The sequence below is a fragment of the Salvelinus namaycush genome, chromosome 17, assembly GCF_016432855.1.
Source record: "Salvelinus namaycush isolate Seneca chromosome 17, SaNama_1.0, whole genome shotgun sequence".
NCBI classification, from domain to species: Eukaryota; Metazoa; Chordata; class Actinopteri; order Salmoniformes; family Salmonidae; genus Salvelinus; species Salvelinus namaycush.
The window spans coordinates 21,924,914-21,947,693 of NC_052323.1; the positions used below are offsets into that span (position 1 = coordinate 21,924,914).

Genomic DNA, 22,780 nt, shown 5'->3' on the forward strand with positions numbered 1-22,780 from the left:
AGGTTTTACAGTGCAATGGAGCTTCTCGCAGCATGAGGATTGGCCGGGTAAGTATGTCAGTTTAACAGTGAACACACCCTCATAGCTGAATGGACACACTCAGGGCTCCCCTGCTGTGCCTGTGACCAGACTACAACTCATCATGGAGCACGCATATGCATGCGCGCACACACACACACACACACACACACACACACACACACACACACACACACACACACACACACACACACACACACACACACACACACACACACACACACACACACACACACACACACACACACATACACACACCATGTCCACCAGATCCCACCACTCATCTACAGTCTCCCACAACTCCAGGTGCTGTAGTAACACACAGAAACATAGACACACATTCACACACGTAGAGACACACACACACACACACACACACACACACACACACACACACACACACACACACACACACACACACACACACACACACACACACACACACACACACACACACACACACATACACACACACACCAAAACCGTCACCTACACTCACACCCATTTAAAAACCCTGAACACCTGTGAAGGTACCTTGGATCACCTGCATTCCTCTAAAACAATACACAGACAATGACAGGCGGCGGATGATGACATGAATGACTGATGTAAGTTAGTTGGAGCGACTCATCAAAAACTAGCGCATCACTTCCTGTACCAGGACAGGACACCACATCCAGTTGCGTCTGTGATAAATGTCCCCAGTGAAAAAAACAACTGCGTGTGGATCATACTCATGTAAACATAAACCTTTACACAGGGGTGATTCATATTGCATGATGACAGAATCATATCACAGTTCAAACAGGGAGATCCTAAATCAGAGGAAGTCAAAGTAAAGAGGTCTATAAAATGAGGAGTCTGTATTAGAAAGGCTACAAAAACTCAACTGGACCTCTGGCTTCAGCACACAGCAAAAGGCACCACAATATTATTCTATTGTCTAACTCGTGAAAAAATTGACACGGAATAATTTTTTCTCTCTCTCATAATGCTGTAAATCAAAAACTTTACATATAAATATTTTTCCCCTATAAAAAAAGTATTTGCTGTTAGCTAGTAGACAATTTTTGCTAAAATGAAAATAAATATTTCATTTGTTTAGAATATCTGTCTGTTATACAAAATAAAAATATGTCTCTACTCCACTGTTGTCTTTAGGTGGGTCAAAGGTTTTGGGGTCAGGGGTTAGAGGTCAGTGGTCAAGGTGGGCGGGTCTTAAAGGGGTGTGTTGTCATGTTTCGAGGAGCGCGACTGGGGGAATTTACTGTGTCCATTGCTGCGGGGGCTTGGTCGCCCCTGTGCCCGGTGAGTCCGTATGTCAGTGGTGGTGCCAGGGGCGGTAGATGATCGGCACCCACGTTCGCACGGCTCCATGTTCATGTTCTGCATACTGAGGAAGGGCGTGCTCTCCCCATGCCCTTCCTCTTCCTCCTCCTCCTCCTCTGATTGGCTGAAGCTCTGAGAACTGTAGTCCCGTAGGCCCATTGCATGCTGGGAGAAGTGTCCGTTGAGGTGGTTCCGACGCGGGCGCCGGCGGCTCCTGATTGGTTCGCGGGAGGAGGCGTACTCCTGGGTGGTCTCGTAGGCCTCGTCGTCAGGGAGACGGTAGGGGCTAGACGGAAGGCTGCCCGTGCTCTCCGTCAGATAGGGTTGGCGCGGGCGACGGGGCGGCCGGTACAACAGTCCATCCTGCAAGGACAGAAACAGAGATGAGACTGTCTCAGAAACACAATGTAACACACGAGATACTGCAGTTTCTAACTAACAACAACGTACACTAACAACTGTAATCTACAACTAACATTGTACACTACACACTATAATCTACAACTAACATTAAACACTACCCACTGTAATCTACAACTAACATTATACACTACACACTATAATCTACAACTAACATTAAACACTACCCACTCTAATCTACAACTAACATTAAACACTACCCACTCTAATCTACAACTAATATCGTTCTCTACCCACTCTAATCTACAACTAACATTATACACTACCCACTCTAATCTACAACTAACATCCTACACTACCCACTCTAATCTACAACTAACATTAAACACTACCCACTCTAATCTACAACTAATATCGTTCTCTACCCACTCTAATCTACAACTAACATTAAACACTACCCACTCTAATCTACAACTAATATCGTTCTCTACCCACTCTAATCTACAACTAACATTAAACACTACCCACTGTAATCTACAACTAACATTATACACTACCCACTCTAATCTACAACTAACATTAAACACTACCCACTTTAATCTACAACTAACATTATACACTACCCACTCTAATCTACAACTAACATTAAACACTACCCACTCTAATCTACAACTAACATTAAACACTACCCACTCTAATCTACAACTAACATTATACACTACCCACTTTAATCTATAACTAACATCGTACACTACCCACTCTAATCTACAACTAACATTGTACACTACCCACTCTAATATACAACTAACATCGAACACTACCCACTCTAATCTACAAATAACATTGTACACTACCCACTTTAATCTACAACTAACGTTATGCACTACCCACTTTAATATACAACTAACATCCTACACTACCCACTCTAGTCTACAACTAACATTATACACTACCCACTTTAATCTATAACTAACATCGTACACTACCCACTCTAATCTACAACTAACATTATACACTACCCACTCTAATCTACAAATAACATTGTACACTACCCACTTTAATCTACAACTAACGTTATGCACTACCCACTTTAATCTACAACTAACATCCTACACTACCCACTCTAGTCTACAACTAACATTATACACTACCCACTTTAATCTATAACTAACATCGTACACTACCCACTCTAATCTACAACTAACATTATACACTACCCACTCTAATATACAACTAACATTATACACTACCCACTCTAATCTACAACTAACATCCTACACTACCCACTCTAATCTACAACTAACATTAAACACTACCCACTCTAATCTACAACTAATATCGTTCTCTACCCACTCTAATCTACAACTAACATTAAACACTACCCACTCTAATCTACAACTAATATCGTTCTCTACCCACTCTAATCTACAACTAACATTAAACACTACCCACTCTAATCTACAACTAATATCGTTCTCTACCCACTCTAATCTACAACTAACATTAAACACTACCCACTGTAATCTACAACTAACATTATACACTACCCACTCTAATCTACAACTAACATTAAACACTACCCACTCTAATCTACAACTAACATTAAACACTACCCACTCTAATCTACAACTAACATTAAACACTACCCACTCTAATCTACAACTAATATCGTTCTCTACCCACTCTAATCTACAACTAACATTAAACACTACCCACTGTAATCTACAACTAACATTATACACTACCCACTCTAATCTACAACTAACATTAAACACTACCCACTTTAATCTACAACTAACGTTATGCACTACCCACTTTAATCTACAACTAACATCCTACACTACCCACTCTAGTCTACAACTAACATTATACACTACCCACTTTAATCTATAACTAACATCGTACACTACCCACTCTAGTCTACAACTAACATTATACACTACACACTATAATCTACAACTAACATTGTACACTACCCACTCTAATATACAACTAACATCGAACACTACCCACTCTAATCTACAACTAACGTTATGCACTACCCACTTTAATCTATAACTAACATCGTACACTACCCACTCTAATCTACAAATAACATTGTACACTACCCACTTTAATCTACAACTAACGTTATGCACTACCCACTTTAATATACAACTAACGTTATGCACTACCCACTTTAATCTACAACTAACAACATTGTACACTACCTCCTCTAGTTTACAACAACACGATAAGGAAGTGGAAAATATGACTCATGAATCCCAGTTGTTATATGGTCTGCTTTCTGCCATTTGTGTAGCCACGTTGTCACGAGTGGGTTTAGCGGCAGGGTCATGGTCACCTGGGGGCATCTCAGCAGGGGCTGGTCATCCTCCCGGTGGTAGGCTGCGGTGGCAGGCGGCAGGGCGAGGGCGTGGCCCGTATTGGGAGATGTGATGTGGAAGGTGGGCACCTGGGGGGACAGCGGGGGGTAGTGGAACTCGACAGGTGACAGACGGGCTGGCGTGGTCAACGCTGACACATACCTGTGGGGAGGAAGGGGGGAAACAGAGACACGAACAAACAATTTTTTTTATTACATCTGGTTCAGAGGCCCAAAACTGAGAACATTGACAACAACTAATATTGTGGTTTTTACATCTACAAATTGTTGGTGAAGATTCAATCTAGTCGTCTCACCTGTCGCTGTGAGGTGAATCTCTCAGAGAGTCGTAGGAGTCTCCATACTGCAGGCTGGCTCCCTCAGAACAGCCCCAGTAGGCGGCCCTCTGTGCCCGTGCCTCCATGCAGGTCGGGCTGCTGCATTTACTGGTGCCCACTGACGAGGAGAGCGCCCCTGACTGGAAGTCTGAGTTCATACTGTCTGTCCTCTCTATACTCCACGTCCGCTCCTCATGTCTATAGGGAGAGGGGAGTAAGTAAGGAAAGGGCTTTGGGAAATTTCTCATCAGCAGAAATGCCCTGACGTGTGTGTGTGTGTGTGTGTGTGTGTGTGTGTGTGTGTGTGTGTGTGTGTGTGTGTGTGTGTGTGTGTGTGTGTGTGTGTGTGTGTGTGTGTGTGTGTGTGTGTGTGTGTGTGTGTGTGTGTGTCTCTACGTGTGTGAATGTGTGTCTATGTTTCTGTGTGTTACTACAGCACCTGGAGTTGTGGGAGACTGTAGATGAGTGGTGGGATCTGGTGGACATTCGGCTTCCTGCGAAGTTTACGGATTCTTCTGGTCCATGCTGTATAATACTACACTCTGTGGTAGGAGCGTTCTTTGAGATGTACTGTGAAAGGAAGAGAGAGATATGCATTGTGGGAGCAGCATGGGCATGGGCGATATGGGAATAAGGACGTGTTATAACACCCGTTACAAACAAAACAAATCTGTTTCTGAGCCTGAGGTAGGTTGTAGGCCCTGTATACACTCAGTTTGTACAACTGGTGTACAATGTATTTGACAAAACAATCGTGATCCAACGGAAGGTTTGTCTGCACAAAAATGTTTACACAGCGATTTTCGAGAAACAATGGTTGTGTAGAAAAGCGTGTGCAGACAAACTCTCTGTAGTATAACAGAAATATCACTTCTACCACAACTGTCAAATGTGTTGTACATCAGTTGTACAACCTGAGTGGGTATGGGGCCGTAGTGACTCACATCGACCATGGGGATCTCCTCAGGCCCTGGCCCGGGGTGGTTGGGACCGTTAGCCAGCATGCGGTTGGGCTGCTCCACACACTGGTTCTGGTTAATGCTCTGGTTCAGGTGGCCATGCATCTTCTTCCTCTGCTTCCTGTAGGACATACGCAATAAAAAGTGTAATGAGTTATTGTTCTAGAATACATTGAGAATGATAGTAGATAAGGAAAAATAGTAGGTAAGGAAAAATGTTGATAGAAAATGTAATAAATACAAACTACATTGTTACAGTCATTTTATAAATGTCTGTCATCAAAATACCCGGCTTCAAACATTAATACTTTTTTATATATAATTAGTTAGTAAAGCTTAATTTCCGACATTATTGCTGTGATCATTGTGCAGCCCCACTCAGTGAATGCCTCCTGGGCTCCGTGAAGAACTGGTTGAAATTATGTCATAATGATGCCATTAAAATCAGGGTGGGCTCTGTACAGTACCAGTACGTACTTGGTTTTGCAGTATGCCACCACACAGACCATGCCCACTACCAACAGTGCCACACAGATGCCTGTGATGGTCAACACCCGCCGCTGGTACAGCTCCTCTGCCTCTGTGAACAAACCACACACGCACACACACACACACACACACACACACACACACACACACACACACACACACACACACACACACACACACACACACACACACACACACACACACACACACACACACACACACACACACACACACACACACACACACACACACACACACACACACACACACACACACACACACACACACACACACACACACACACACACACACACACACACACACACACACACACACACACACACACACACACAAACACACACAAATACACATACATGTGAGCGCTACTCTACAGGAATATTCAAACAAAAGCTAACTCAGCTCCTCCCCTTTCCCTCCATACTCTGACATCACTGACCTATGACATCTAACCTCCCTAAAAGTAATCAATGGTGTTCCTCCTTCACCTTAATAGTGCTAACCTTAGACAAACCAAAACCGTGATGGTATTAACCCTGTAGGTTAACAGTGGCTTAGCCACAACATAGGCTGTTTCAGTTAGGAGGTGCTTATATTTGTCCTGTTTCACACATGTTCAAGCATGTAACAGTTCAACTTACAACGTCCAACAGTTAACCTCTAGTAGACTTTTTTTACTGGTAATACTAGCTTCTGTCGGTTTACTGTATGTCAAGTTCAAACAATCTCCTAGAAACTAGGCCTCATTCTACATAGACCTCCATGTTGCAATGTGTGGTTGGTCTGGATTTCCCCTCTGCTTTCCCTACGTGCACTAATGTATCATAATGTCTATGGAATGTATGTCAAAGAGGTCTAAGGACACATGCCTGTATGATGGAATCAGATGATAATCGTAAGAAAAAAAGCATTTTAGAGCAAAAACACCACAATGGTTTGGGGATATTTATAAAACTCACCAGCAACTAAATAAACACGTTTAAATCGACCAGAGAACGCACGGATATAGAACTCACAGATTACTCAGTCTTCATACGTTAACGAGGGAAATATAATGCAGCTTTTGCATGAGAGTTATCATTATTTTGCAAGGTTTAATGTGGTTTTCTGATAGTTTGTGTCAAATCAAAAGTGTCTAGAATCTCTGTTGTCATGGTGAAGCTTTATGAATACCTCCCTGTCAGGTGTTCTGATGGTGTTTGACTGACCAATGAGCAGAAGGCTCATTGTGGCAGAACATTGTCAGCAGATAAGTCACAATGACAGAGTAAAACAAACAGAACATGGAGAGAGGGGGAACGAAAGAAAGAAAGAAAGAAAGAAAAAGAAAGATGGAAAGAGGAGACGGCCAGACGGTGGAGGAAGAGGGGCTGGGAAGGTGTGGGGAGGGGGTGTCTAAAATGGGGTGGTGGTGGGGCTTTTAGTGCTAAAGGTAGGGGGACTGGGGTGCTGTCTAGAGAGCCTTAGCCTGGCATTGTATGTGTGTCACAGAAGAGGGGACTGATAGGGAATGAGATTGGTGGTTGGCTGCTACTGAAGGAGCTAGGTCACTATCACTTGCAGGAGCCTCTGATTCAATGCCAATCAACTGGGGAATGCTGGACCTACCACCTACCAGTGGCTGTCTCTATGGAAGATAGTCTTATGGGACGCTGTCTATTGTTTCAGGTGTGGTGTTACTGATATATAACCATCAGCACATTTCTCGCCAGTTTGTCTCTCTGTGACTCAAAAGCTTCACTCATAATGTAGCCTCATACCTTCTGCTTCCACAGTGTCTTCCTCTCCATCATCAACATGTCTGTGGCTTTGCTGTCTCCCTCTCTATACAGTAACATAATGGCGTGTACAACAAAGCTTAGTTTCAAGGTTTTCTATAATTGAGAGAGAGGGCTAGCATGCATGCAGATTGACAAGTGTCTTTGGACCTGGTAGGTTAGTGGGCAAGTGACAGATCGACAGATCAGAGAAGAGCTATTGGTTCTAGAGAGATGGTAGTAGTAATGTGTGACTGTGAGAGGATATTGGCAACTCTTAAAATTAATAATATACATTCAAATGAATAATTGTTCCATACCCATAAATTCAATTCCAAGATGCTCTGCCAACGCAGAAAGTTGGACACAATGAAAAGGAAAGAGAACAAGTTTCAGAGAGTGATTGTCTACATTGGAACATAGATATATAGATAGTAGATACTAAACCATGAGGTTAGTATGGAATTGTTCCGTGACGTACAGTAATAATCGTTACTGGCAGGTGCCACGTCCAGTAACAGACAGACAACGCAGACAGCCGCAGCTCTGTGACCCCAGAAACGAAAGGAAAGGAAAGAAAGAAGCATAACTAATAAAAGAGAGAGGGAAGCAGGCAGGAGACATGCAGAGACAGAGACAGAGACAGAGACAGCCACTTCACTTACTGCCATATTTACTAGACCTCATTTCTGGGGTAAACTATTTTTTTTTGTGGACAAAAAAATGAACAAATAAAACAAGATAAAAAAGCAATTTGTTACTTTCCAACCTTTTGGAGATGAGGCTGGTTGGCACAGAAATGGGAGCAGCTTTTTAGGTCGACAGATTAATGACATGTTCTAATTGTGTCTCTCATTGTTTCTTGTGTTTACTAAAAATAGTATTTTTTATCACATTGTCACCCTATAGCTTCTATCTGGTCTTTTTTTTCCTGAAATGATTATGATAAAGTATGACAGTGTTTTCTATTTTACAGCGTGAGCACCAGTAGAAAAAGGTGTGCCCTTAATTTACTTGTATGATGCCACCCCTGATAAAACAACCTGGTCTCATAGATTAGACGTAACATAGTAAATGTAAATCTGTGACACTCAAATTAGTATGATATGATACGTTCGTTATGATTTCATAGAACAGAAGATAACTTAACTCAAAAACTATAAGCATGGTAGTTGATCAGGGTGTATGGATAAGCGTATAACACGAATGTCTAGCAATCCAAAGGTTGCGTGTTCAAATCTCATCACGGACAACTTTAGCATTTTAGATAATTAGCAACTTTGCAACTACAGTAGTGGCCAAAAGTTTTGAGAATGACACAAATATTAATTTTCACAAAGTCTGCTGCCTCAGTTTGTATGATGGCGATTTGAATATACTCCAGAATGTTATGTAGAGTGATCAGATGAATTGTAATTCACTGCAAAGTCCTTTTTTGCCATGCAAATGAATTGACTCCCCAAAAAACATTTCCACTGCATTTCAGCCCTGCCACAAAAGGACCAGCTGACATCATGTCAGTGATTCTCTCGTTAACACAGGTGTGAGTGTTGACGAGGACAAGGCTGGAGATCACTCTGTCATGCTGATTGAGTTCGAATAACAGACTGGAAGCTTCAAAAGGAGGGTCGTGCTTGGAATCATTGTTCTTCCTCTGTCATCCATGGTTACCTGCAAAGAAACATGTGCTGTCATCATTGCTTTGCACAAAAAGGGCTTCACAGGCAAGGATATTGCTGCCAGTAAGATTGCACCTAAATCAACCATTTATCGGATCATCAAGAACTTCAAGGAGAGCGGTTCAATTGTTGTGAAGAAGGCTTCAGGGCGCCCAAGAAAGTCCAGCAAGCGCCACGACCATCTCCTAAAGTTGATTCAGCTGCGGGATCGGGGCACCACCAGTACAGAGCTTGCTCAGGAATGGCAGCAGGCAGGTGTGAGTGCATCTGCACGCACAGTGAGGCGAAGACTTTTGGAGGATGGCCTGATGTCAAGAAGGGCAGCAAAGAAGCCACTTCTCTCCAGGAAAAACATCAGGGGCAGACTAATATTCTGCAAAAGGTACAGGGATTGGACTGCTGAGGACTGGGGTAAAGTCATTTTCTCGGATGAATCCCCTTTCCGATTGTTTGGGGCATCCGGAAAAAAGCTTCTCCTTGAGAAGACAAGGTGAGCGCTACCATCAGTCCTGTGCCATGCCAACAGTAAAACATCCTGAGACCATTTATGTGTGGGGTTGCTTCTCAGCGAAGGGAGTGGGCTCACTCACAATTTTGCCTAAGAACACAGCCATGAATAAAGAATGGTACCAACACATCCTCCGAGAGCAACTTCTCCCAACCATTCAGGAACAGTTTGGTGACGAACAATGCCTTTTCCAGCATGATGGAGCACCTTGCCATGAGGCAAAAGTGATAACTAAGTGGTTCGGGGAACAAAACATCGATATTTTGGGTCCATGGCCAGGAAACTCCCCAGACCTCAATCCCATTGAGAACTTGTGGTCAATCCTCAAGAGGCGGGTGGACAAACAAAAACCCACAAATTCTTGAAAAAGAAGGGTCAACACTGCAAATATTGACTCTTTGCATCAACTTCATGTAATTGTCAATAAAAGCCTTTGACACTTATGAAATGCTTGTAATTATACTTTAGTATTCCATAGTAACATCTGACAAAAATATCTAAAGAGACTGAAGCAGCAAACTTAATATTTGTGTCATACTCAAAACCACGACTGTACTTACTACTTTTTAGCGTGTTAGCTAACCCTTCCCTAACCCTAACCTTAACCCTTTAACCTAACTCCTAACCTTAACCCTAACCACTAGACTAGCTAACATTAGCCACCTAGCTAACGTTATCATTAGCCAACTAGCTAACGTTAGCCACAACAAATTGTAATTCGTAACATATCTCATGTTTTGCAAATTCGTCTACATATTGTATAAATTGTAATTCGTAACATATCATAAGAAATTGATTATGGACATCCACAAAGGAATACATATTGTACGAAACGTAACATATCAGACTAATTGAAGTGTCCCGGATTTACGTTACAGCTACCCCTGAGTCCAGGTTGCATAGAAAAGACTGATCATTGCAGGATTAACCAAATATAATATATATGTACTGCAAATAGTATGTAGTATGTATATATTCATATTGTGCTCCCATTAGGGAAGAACGATGACAAACTAGTTCAAAGTGCTTTACTCCCAGCTACTATACTCTGTGCACTGTACTATACTTCCATGGCAGAGAACTGGTCACACAGGTAAACAGAACGTTGATGGGGCAAACAAACCAGACATTTGAATGATTTGAATATCAGAACTGATTTAGGATGAGCTCTCAGGAAATATTATGACAATGGGTTATCAGTTGCCCATCTGCAGCAGGACTACTGTACTAACATCTAGTCAGAACATCACAGATAACTACAGGTCTTCGCATCAAGCATTGCATCAAGCCATCCAAGCTGCATATCAGGTGCACCCTGTAAATGACATTCACTGTATCATTATCCAATCTCTACTGCAGCATATTGTGTAGCACATGATCAGGAGGGCATGCATAGGAACCTATGTGTTAACTCTGTTGTGTGTTTCTCTGCATGCACCTCTGCCCATTATTAAGGGGTCTACTGGTTAACCTCCTCTGTAAGGACCAGCTCCAGGTAGGACATATAGTGCAGCAGAGGAAGGTGAGAGGAATGGCAACAGGAAAGGGATAGACATAGAGGCACACACACACACACACACACACTCACACACACACACACACACACACACACACACACACACACACACACACACACACACACACACACACACAGGTACTGTAGGTATCCACCTCCAGAGCATGCAGCAGTGTCCCAATGAGGAAGACAGACAGACAGACAGACAGACAGACAGACAGACAGACAGACAGACAGACAGACAGACAGACAGACAGACAGACAGACAGACAGACAGACAGACAGACAGACAGACAGACAGACAGACAGACAGGAGGAAATGAACATACTGTAAAAACCTGCCATGACGGATTTTTGACAGCGATCACCTGTATAGTCATTTGGACACCTGATGGGGGAAACAAGCCACAGAAGGAGAGGACGGAGGGAGGAAGGAGAAAATAGTAGGTTGAGAGACGGAGGAGGGAGTACATATAAGAGGAGGGAGGGAGAGAGGGAGGGAAGGAGGGACACAAGAGAGCAGAGAACATGGAGTTAGAAACAGAGCACAACCTAACAGTATGTGACAGAGGTACAGAGAGCGCTATCAAAGACAGTACAGTATGAAGATATGTAGAAACGGCTTCTCCAATAGAAATCCCCGATCACACTTGTAGGCCATGTCATGGCGACGTTAGCTAGCATAGCTCATGCATAGAAACACGTCATTGGGTTTAACGCTTGTGTCGCGCTGAACTGCGCATGTGCAGACCATCAAATAATACTCCTTTGACATAAAGTTGTTTTTGACAAAAATGAAAACGTGTCAGTTGGTAACTTTCACGAGGTTGTCATGACAGGTTCAGGTTGTGCCGTTAGAATACGGGAATATTAACAACAAAGGACACATTTTTCCCTTCTCCCATTGACTTGCCAAACCCCAAAACCCAATCTAGTCTGTCTGGTCTGCTTTGCGACGTGTTTCCGGAAGTATCACAATGTTGCACCTCTGGGTTTGAAAACTCTGTGGTGTATGGGCATTGCTATGACATCATCACTATGAAGTCAACGCTATGATATCATTGCATGTGGAAGGCTGGAAGGTGTGGGAGGAGTCAGAGCTGAAAGCAACAGCAGAAACACCTCCTAGACATAACTGCTGGACAGGGTTTGTTTCCCAATATGCACTTTCATAGAGGTTGGGCTTGAAAAACTGCAAAGGCTAAGTCTGTAAGGAAGCCCCCCCTTTGCTGAAGGACCTCATTGACATCTAGGAGAGAAAGGTGGGGGATTGGAGTACACAGGGGATGTCCAAGTTCTCACACTTACCGTACTGTAACTACACAGCAACTACACTGTAATTACAGTGTGAGTCCAGGCAGCATAATTCTCCCTAACACATACATATCCTGATCCCTGATTTTCTAAAACAGCATTCAGTTCAACTAGTCTCACAGGGTCTGCATATTCATAAAATGCATAAAACTGCACAGGAGATATTTTTTCCTCATACAGTACCAAAGACACAACATCAATGTGGATTTTGGATCAATTAAAGCAAAAACCTCACTCAGCAAAAACCCCACTCAGCAATTTCCCATGCAGTTATAAATAGAGTAGAAGCAAAGAGTGGATCTGAGACACTTGAGGCAGCATGCAGGCTAGCAGATCCTCTCTCTCTCTCTCTCTCTCTCTCTCTCTCCCTCTCTCTCTCTCTCTCTCTCTCTCTCTCTCTCTCTCTCTCTCTCCTTCTCTCTCTCTCTCTCTCTCTCTCTCTCTACCTCCTCTCTCTCTTCCTCCTTCTCTCTCTCTCTCACCATCCCTCCTCACTTCCTCTCAACCCTTCGATCTCCCTCTCTGTCTCTCCCTCTCTCACCTCTTTCTCTCACTATTCTTCTCGCACCCTCTCACCCTCTCAATATCCTGCTATCTCCATCTCTCCCTCTTTCCCATCTCCCCACTCTCTCTCTCTTCCCCTCTTTTTGTCAGCCTTGAGAACAAGCTAAAGAAAAACAGCCTCCACTCATCTCCACAGAGGGATAAACCAGCCCTCATCTGAATGATGTCATTCCTCCATTTCATTCTCTTGTTCTGTCTCTCTGATGCTGAAGGAGGATTGGAGGGAAAGGGATTTGTCTGAGAACTGCTAACCTCTAACAAAGAATGCCAGAGCCACATCATCGCCAGGCTAGTCTACTTTGTTCATTCAGAACTGTGCTGATCTGTCTAAACAGACTGGCATCTTGGCTCAGAGAGAACACAACATAGCTCTAACTCTGTTTCTCTACGTGCAGCTCTGTCACAACATAGCTCTAGCAGGGTAGCCTAGTGGGCGGCAGGGTTGCCTAGTGGTTAGAGCGTTGGACTAGTAACCGCAAGGTTGAAAGTTCGAATCCCCGAGCTGACAAGGTACAAATATGTTGTTCTGCCCTTGATCAGCTTCCTAGGCCATCATTGAAAATAATAATTTGTTCTTAACTGACTTGCCTAGTTAAATAAAGGTAAAATAGCGCTGTCTCTCTCCACACAACTCAGACACACAACTCACAATCAGGAAGAACTACCCTTAATTCACTGGTGACATGGCTGGATACACATCTACCTCCCACAGCCTGACAGTGTAGTGTTCTGTGTAGGTTAGGGTATCAGCCAGCACCCAAACACCTCATAAGGTTTTCCTTCAGATCTTTAAAATAGGCTGTCTGTCGCAGTACGAAACGGAACAAGGTATAACTAGTTTGTAGGCTGTCTGTCGTAGTATGAAACGGAACAAGGTATAACTAGTTTTTAGGCTGTCTGTCGTAGTACGAAACGGAACAAGGTATAACTCGTTTGTAGGCTGTATGTCGTAGTACGAAACGGAACAAGGTATAACTCGTTTGTAGGCTGTCTGTCGTAGTACGAAACGGAACAAGGTATAACTCGTTTTTAGGCTGTCTGTCGTAGTACGAAACGGAACAAGGTATAACTCGTTTTTAGGCTGTCTGTCGTAGTACGAAACGGAACAAGGTATAACTCGTTTTTAGGCTGTCTGTCGTAGTACGAAACGGAACAAGGTATAACTCGTTTTTAGGCTGTCTGTCGTAGTACGAAACGGAACAAGGTATAACTCGTTTTTAGGCTGTCTGTCGTAGTACGAAACGGAACAAGGTATAACTCGTTTTTAGGCTGTCTGTCGCAGTACGAAACGGAACAAGGTATAACTCGTTTTTAGGCTGTATGTCGTAGTACGAAACGGAACAAGGTATAACTCGTTTGTAGGCTGTCTGTCGTAGTACGAAACGGAACAAGGTATAACTCGTTTTTAGGCTGTCTGTCGTAGTACGAAACGGAACAAGGTATAACTCGTTTTTAGGCTGTCTGTCGTAGTACGAAACGGAACAAGGTATAACTCGTTTTTAGGCTGTCTGTCGTAGTACGAAACGGAACAAGGTATAACTCGTTTTTAGGCTGTCTGTCGTAGTACGAAACGGAACAAGGTATAACTCGTTTTTAGGCTGTCTGTCGTAGTACGAAACGGAACAAGGTATAACTCGTTTTTAGGCTGTCTGTCGCAGTACGAAACGGAACAAGGTATAACTCGTTTTTAGGCTGTCTGTCGTAGTACGAAACGGAACAAGGTATAACTAGTTTTTAGGCTGTCTGTCGCAGTACGAAACGGAACAAGGTATAACTCGTTTGTAGGCTGTCTGTCGTAGTACGAAACGGAACAAGGTATAACTAGTTTGTAGGCTGTCTGTCGTAGTACGAAACGGAACAAGGTATAACTCGTTTGTAGGCTGTCTGTCGTAGTACGAAACGGAACAAGGTATAACTCGTTTTTAGGCTGTCTGTCGTAGTACGAAACGGAACAAGGTATAACTCGTTTTTAGGCTGTCTGTCGTAGTACGAAACGGAACAAGGTATAACTCGTTTTTAGGCTGTCTGTCGTAGTACGAAACGGAACAAGGTATAACTAGTTTTTAGGCTGTCTGTCGTAGTACGAAACGGAACAAGGTATAACTCGTTTTTAGGCTGTCTGTCGCAGTACGAAACGGAACAAGGTATAACTAGTTTGTAGGCTGTCTGTCGTAGTACGAAACGGAACAAGGTATAACTAGTTTTTAGGCTGTCTGTCGTAGTACGAAACGGAACAATGTATAACTCGTTTTTAGGCTGTCTGTCGTAGTACGAAACGGAACAAGGTATAACTAGTTTTTAGGCTGTCTGTCGTAGTACGAAACGGAACAAGGTATAACTCGTTTTTAGGCTGTTTGTCGTAGTACGAAACGGAACAAGGTATAACTAGTTTTTAGGCTGTCTGTCGCAGTACGAAACGGAACAAGGTATAACTAGTTTTTAGGCTGTCTGTCGTAATACGAAACGGAACAAGGTATAACTAGTTTGTAGGCTGTCTGTCGTAGTACGAAACGGAACAAGGTATAACTAGTTTGTAGGCTGTCTGTCGTAGTACGAAACGGAACAAGGTATAACTCGTTTTTAGGCTGTCTGTCGTAGTACGAAACGGAACAAGGTATAACTCGTTTTTAGGCTGTCTGTCACAGTACGAAACGGAACAAGGTATAACTCGTTTTTAGGCTGTCTGTCGTAGTACGAAACGGAACAAGGTATAACTCGTTTTTAGGCTGTCTGTCACAGTACGAAACGGAACAAGGTATAACTAGTTTGTAGGCTGTCTGTCGTAGTACGAAACGGAACAAGGTATAACTCATTTTTAGGCTGTCTGACACAGTACGAAACGGAACAAGGTATAACTCGTTTTTAGGCTGTCTGTCGTAGTACAAAACGGAACAAGGTATAACTCGTTTTTAGGCTGTCTGTCGTAGTATGAAACGGAACAAGGTATAACTCGTTTTTAGGCTGTCTGTCACAGTACGAAACGGAACAAGGTATAACTAGTTTTTAGGCTGTCTGTCGTAGTACGAAACGGAACAAGGTATAACTCGTTTTTAGGCTGTCTGTCGCAGTACGAAACGGAACAAGGTATAACTAGTTTGTAGGCTGTCTGTCGTAGTACGAAACGGAACAAGGTATAACTAGTTTTTAGGCTGTCTGTCGTAGTACGAAACAAGGTATAACTCGTTTGTAGGCTGTCTGTCGTAGTACGAAACGGAACAAGGTATAACTAGTTTTTAGGCTGTCTGTCGTAGTACGAAACGGAACAAGGTATAACTAGTTTTTAGGCTGTCTGTCACAGTACGAAACGGAACAAGGTATAACTAAGTCTAGCTTTTAGGCTGTCTGTCGTAGTACGAAACGGAACAAGGTATAACTCGTTTTTAGGCTGTCTGTCACAGTACGAAACGGAACAAGGTATAACTCGTTTTTAGGCTGTCTGTCGTAGTACGAAACGGAACAAGGTATAACTAGTTTTTAGGCTGTCTGTCGTAGTACGAAACGGAACAAGGTATAACTAGTTTTTAGGCTGTCTGTCGTAGTACGAAACGGAACAAGGTATAACTAGTTTTTAGGCTGTCTGTCGTAGTACGAAACGGAACAAGGTATAACTAGTTTTTAGGCTGTCTGTCGTAGTACGAAACGGAACAAGGTATAACTAGTTTTTAGGCTGTCTGTCGTAGTACGAAATGGAACAAGGTATAACTAGTTTTTAGGCTGTCTGTCGTAGTACGAAACGGAACAAGGTATAACTAGTTTTTAGGCTGTCTGTCGTAGTACGAAACGGAACAAGGTATAACTCGTTTTTAGGCTGTCTGTCGTAGTACGAAACGGAACAAGGTATAACTAGTTTTTAGGCTGTCTGTCGTAGTACGAAACGGAACAAGGTATAACTAGTTTGTAGGCTGTCTGTCGTAGTACGAAACGGAACAAGGTATAACTCGTTTTTAGGCTGTCTGTCGCAGTACGAAACGGAACAAGGTATAACTAGTTTGTAGGCTGTCTGTCGTAGTACGAAACGGAACAAGGTATAACTCGTTTTTAGGCTGTCTGTCGTAGTACGAAACGGAACAAGGTATAACTAGTTTTTAGGCTGTCTGTCGTAGTACGAAACGGAACAAGGTATAACTCGTTTTTAGGCTGTCTGTCGTAGTACGAAACGGAACAAGGTATAACTAGTTTTTAGGCTGTCTGTCGTAATACGAAACGGAACAAGGTATAACTAGTTTGTAGGCTGTCTGTCGTAGTACGAAACGGAACAAGGTATAACTCGTTTGTAGGCTGTCTGTCGTAGTACGAAACGGAACAAGGTATAACTCGTTTTTAGGCTGTCTGTCGTAGTACGAAACGGAACAAGGTATAACTCGTTTTTAGGCTGTCTGTCGTAGTACGAAACGGAACAAGGTATAACTCGTTTTTAGGCTGTCTGTCGTAGTACGAAACGGAACAAGGTATAACTCGTTTTTAGGCTGTCTGTCGTAGTACGAAACGGAACAAGGTATAACTAGTTTTTAGGCTGTCTGTCGTAGTACGAAACGTAACAAGGTATAACTCGTTTTTAGGCTGTCTGTCGTAGTACGAAACGGAACAAGGTATAACTAGTTTTTAGGCTGTCTGTCGTAATACGAAACGGAACAAGGTATAACTAGTTTGTAGGCTGTCTGTCGTAGTACGAAACGGAACAAGGTATAACTAGTTTGTAGGCTGTCTGTCGTAGTACGAAACGGAACAAGGTATAACTCGTTTTTAGGCTGTCTGTCACAGTACGAAACGGAACAAGGTATAACTCGTTTTTAGGCTGTCTGTCACAGTACGAAACGGAACAAGGTATAACTCGTTTTTAGGATGTCTGTCGTAGTATGAAACGGAACAAGGTATAACTCGTTTTTAGGCTGTCTGTCACAGTACGAAACGGAACAAGGTATAACTAGTTTTTAGGCTGTCTGTCGTAGTACGAAACGGAACAAGGTATAACTCGTTTTTAGGCTGTCTGTCGTAGTACGAAACGGAACAAGGTATAACTAAGTCTAGCTTTTAGGCTGTCTGTCGTAGTACGAAACGGAACAAGGTATAACTCGTTTTTAGGCTGTCTGTCACAGTACAAAACGGAACAAGGTATAACTCGTTTTTAGGCTGTCTGTCGTAGTACGAAACGGAACAAGGTATAACTAGTTTTTAGGCTGTCTGTCGTAGTACGAAACGGAACAAGGTATAACTAGTTTTTAGGCTGTCTGTCGTAGTACGAAACGGAACAAGGTATAACTAGTTTTTAGGCTGTCTGTCGTAGTACGAAACGGAACAAGGTATAACTAGTTTTTAGGCTGTCTGTCGTAGTACGAAACGGAACAAGGTATAACTCGTTTTTAGGCTGTCTGTCGCAGTACGAAACGGAACAAGGTATAACTAGTTTGTAGGCTGTCTGTCGTAGTACGAAACGGAACAAGGTATAACTAGTTTTTAGGCTGTCTGTCGTAGTACGAAACGGAACAAGGTATAACTAGTTTTTAGGCTGTCTGTCGTACTACGAAACGGAACAAGGTATAACTAGTTTTTAGGCTGTCTGTCGTAATACGAAACGGAACAAGGTATAACTAGTTTGTAGGCTGTCTGTCGTAGTACGAAACGGAACAAGGTATAACTAGTTTGTAGGCTGTCTGTCGTAGTACGAAACGGAACAAGGTATAACTCGTTTTTAGGCTGTCTGTCGTAGTACGAAACGGAACAAGGTATAACTCGTTTTTAGGCTGTCTGTCACAGTACGAAACGGAGCAAGGTATAACTCGTTTGTAGGCTGTCTGTCGCAGTACGAAACGGAACAAGGTATAACTAGTTTTTAGGCTGTCTGTCGTAATACGAAACGGAACAAGGTATAACTAGTTTTTAGGCTGTCTGTCGTAGTACGAAACGGAACAAGGTATAACTCGTTTTTAGGCTGTCTGTCGTAGTACGAAACGGAACAAGGTATAACTAGTTTTTAGGCTGTCTGTCGTAGTACGAAACGGAACAAGGTATAACTAGTTTTTAGGCTGTCTGTCGTAGTACGAAACGGAACAAGGTATAACTAGTTTTTAGGCTGTCTGTCGCAGTACGAAACGGAACAAGGTATAACTAGTTTGTAGGCTGTCTGTCGTAGTACGAAACGGAACAAGGTATAACTAGTTTTTAGGCTGTCTGTCGTAGTACGAAACGGAACAAGGTATAACTAGTTTTTAGGCTGTCTGTCGTAGTACGAAACGGAACAAGGTATAACTAGTTTTTAGGCTGTCTGTCGCAGTACGAAACGGAACAAGGTATAACTAGTTTGTAGGCTGTCTGTCGTAGTACGAAACGGAACAAGGTATAACTCGTTTTTAGGCTGTCTGTCGTAGTACGAAACGGAACAAGGTATAACTAGTTTTTAGGCTGTCTGTCGTAGTACGAAACGGAACAAGGTATAACTCGTTTTTAGGCTGTCTGTCGTAGTACGAAACGGAACAAGGTATAACTAGTTTTTAGGCTGTCTGTCGTAATACGAAACGGAACAAGGTATAACTAGTTTGTAGGCTGTTTGTCGTAGTACGAAACGGAACAAGGTATAACTAGTTTGTAGGCTGTCTGTCGTAGTACGAAACGGAACAAGGTATAACTCGTTTTTAGGCTGTCTGTCGTAGTACGAAACGGAACAAGGTATAACTCGTTTGTAGGCTGTCTGTCGTAGTACGAAACAGAACAAGGTATAACTAGTTTTTAGGCTGTCTGTCGTAGTACGAAACGGAACAAGGTATAACTCGTTTGTAGGCTGTCTGTCGTAGTATGAAACGGAACAAGGTATAACTCGTTTTTAGGCTGTCTGTCGTAGTACGAAACGGAACAAGGTATAACTCGTTTTTAGGCTGTCTGTCGTAGTACGAAACGGAACAAGGTATAACTAGTTTGTAGGCTGTCTGTCGTAGTACGAAACGGAACAAGGTATAACTCGTTTTTAGGCTGTCTGTCACAGTACGAAACGGAACAAGGTATAACTAGTTTTTAGGCTGTCTGTCGCAGTACGAAACGGAACAAGGTATAACTAGTTTTTAGGCTGTCTGTCGTAGTACGAAACGGAACAAGGTATAACTAGTTTTTAGGCTGTCTGTCGTAGTACGAAACGGAACAAGGTATAACTAGTTTGTAGGCTGTCTGTCGTAGTACGAAACGGAACAAGGTATAACTCGTTTGTAGGCTGTCTGTCGTAGTATGAAACGGAACAAGGTATAACTAGTTTTTAGGCTGTCTGTTGTAGTACGAAACGGAACAAGGTATAACTAGTTTTTAGGCTCTGTCGTAATACGAAACGGAACAAGGTATAACTAGTTTTTAGGATGTCTGTCGCAGTACGAAACGGAACAAGGTATAACTCGTTTTTAGGCTGTCTGTCGTAGTACGAAACGGAACAAGGTATAACTCGTTTGTAGGCTGTCTGTCGTAGTACGAAACAGAACAAGGTATAACTAGTTTTTAGGCTGTCTGTCGTAGTACGAAACGGAACAAGGTATAACTCGTTTGTAGGCTGTCTGTCGTAGTATGAAACGGAACAAGGTATAACTCGTTTTTAGGCTGTCTGTCGTAGTACGAAACGGAACAAGGTATAACTCGTTTTTAGGCTGTCTGTCGTAGTACGAAACGGAACAAGGTATAACTCGTTTTTAGGCTGTCTGTCGTAGTACGAAACGGAACAAGGTATAACTAGTTTTTAGGCTGTCTGTCGCAGTACGAAACGGAACAAGGTATAACTAGTTTTTAGGCTGTCTGTCGTAGTACGAAACGGAACAAGGTATAACTAGTTTTTAGGCTGTCTGTCGTAGTACGAAACGGAACAAGGTATAACTAGTTTGTAGGCTGTCTGTCGTAGTACGAAACGGAACAAGGTATAACTAGTTTTTAGGCTGTCTGTCACAGTACGAAACGGAACAAGGTATAACTAGTTTTTAGGCTGTCTGTCGCAGTACGAAACGGAACAAGGTATAACTCGTTTTTAGGCTGTCTGTCGTAGTACGAAACGGAACAAGGTATAACTCGTTTTTAGGCTGTCTGTCGTAGTACGAAACGGAACAAGGTATAACTAGTTTGTAGGCTGTCTGTCGTAGTACGAAACGGAACAAGGTATAACTAGTTTGTAGGCTGTCTGTCGTAGTACGAAACGGAACAAGGTATAACTCGTTTGTAGGCTGTCTGTCGTAGTATGAAACGGAACAAGGTATAACTAGTTTTTAGGCTGTCTGTCGTAGTACGAAACGGAACAAGGTATAACTAGTTTTTAGGCTGTCTGTCGTAATACGAAACGGAACAAGGTATAACTAGTTTTTAGGATGTCTGTCGCAGTACGAAACGGAACAAGGTATAACTAGTTTTTAGGCTGTCTGTCGTAGTACGAAACGGAACAAGGTATAACTAGTTTTTAGGATGTCTGTGGGGCCTTGTTGACCTGGGAGAAGTAAATGCATTCCACCCTCATTACCTCAGTGAGGTGCTTGTTTTTAAAAAAATGTTTTGGGCTACAAAATCATTTAACAGCATGCAGCCATTCTAGCAACTGTCTGGGAATGAGCTGGATATTTATTAGAGAGAGAGATAATAATACAAAGAGAGAGAAAGAGAGAGGGGAAGAGAGGAAGAGAAAGAAGAAGAAAGAGATGAAGGGGAAGACACCTAGATTTCGAGAAGAGGACAGATCAGAGATGGGGGAAAGATTCATGTTTGTAGAGAGGAAGAGAAACAGAGGGGTGAAGAGAGAATAATGAGTTTACAATCAACAGGGAAGCATTTTAATGTTGCACCCAGACTAATCCTTGAGAGGATCATTTACAATGAGCTTGATGACACTTGGCATTCTGTGTCTGGAGAAGGAGATTGGCGATTGGGTTAACAGGGTGAACAACACACAGCTTAAGCCACATAGTGACAGACACAGCAGGAGGACAGGACCAGTCACTTACTTGCATGACAGTTGGTTTATACCGTGTATGAAATAACAGTCTCCACCGTTCACACAGTACGACTTCTCTGTGTCGTTACAGCGCCGGGCGTGACTCGAGCCCGGAGACAGAGTAGTGGTCACTATGGAGGAGAGAGAGTAAGAGTAGGGGTCAGCAAGGAAGAGGCGGAGCGTGGCGGTAACTAAGGAAGAGAAGGAAAGTGTAGAGGTCACTATGGAGAGGGTTAATAAATGGTTACTAAGGAAGAAAGGGAAAGAACGTTGCCGTGGTGGATGTCAAGAAAGAGAGAATGAACATGGTGGTAACTAAGGAAGATAGAAAGAGTATGGTGGTTGTCAAGGAAAACAGAGTCTGTGGTAGTTAATGAAGAAGGTGGAAAGAGTGTGAAAGTCATACTGCAGAGTGGGGATGGTGTCTGTGGACTCACGGCTCTGGACGCTGATGCCGCTCGTAGCGTTTTCTTGGCCCAGCGTGTTCTCAACCACACACGTGTAGTTCCCAGAATCCTCCAGCCTCGCTCGGTTGATCTGGACCTTGGAGTTTTTCCTTCAGAAAATGAGTGAGGGAGAGAGGAGAGAGACACATGGAGTGAGA

At 42.9% G+C, this 22,780-nt stretch overlaps 1 protein-coding gene across 1 annotated transcript in view; it reads right to left on the bottom strand.

Annotated features, from left to right (window-relative positions):
- Nucleotides 1–1,257: 1,257 nt before the first annotated feature.
- LOC120062152 (pro-neuregulin-2, membrane-bound isoform-like) overlaps nucleotides 1,258–22,780 on the bottom strand; it is a 34,443-nt gene continuing 12,920 nt past the window's right edge. The window contains exons 4-13 of the mRNA XM_039011958.1: nucleotides 22,614–22,732; nucleotides 22,187–22,307; nucleotides 11,687–11,745; nucleotides 7,975–7,998; nucleotides 5,868–5,970; nucleotides 5,376–5,511; nucleotides 4,871–5,001; nucleotides 4,411–4,629; nucleotides 4,073–4,256; nucleotides 1,258–1,731 (exon numbers count right to left, since the gene is read on the bottom strand). Coding sequence (XP_038867886.1) covers nucleotides 1,258–1,731; nucleotides 4,073–4,256; nucleotides 4,411–4,629; nucleotides 4,871–5,001; nucleotides 5,376–5,511; nucleotides 5,868–5,970; nucleotides 7,975–7,998; nucleotides 11,687–11,745; nucleotides 22,187–22,307; nucleotides 22,614–22,732 — 1,570 coding nt within the window. The remainder of the gene's footprint in view (nucleotides 1,732–4,072; nucleotides 4,257–4,410; nucleotides 4,630–4,870; nucleotides 5,002–5,375; nucleotides 5,512–5,867; nucleotides 5,971–7,974; nucleotides 7,999–11,686; nucleotides 11,746–22,186; nucleotides 22,308–22,613; nucleotides 22,733–22,780) is intronic.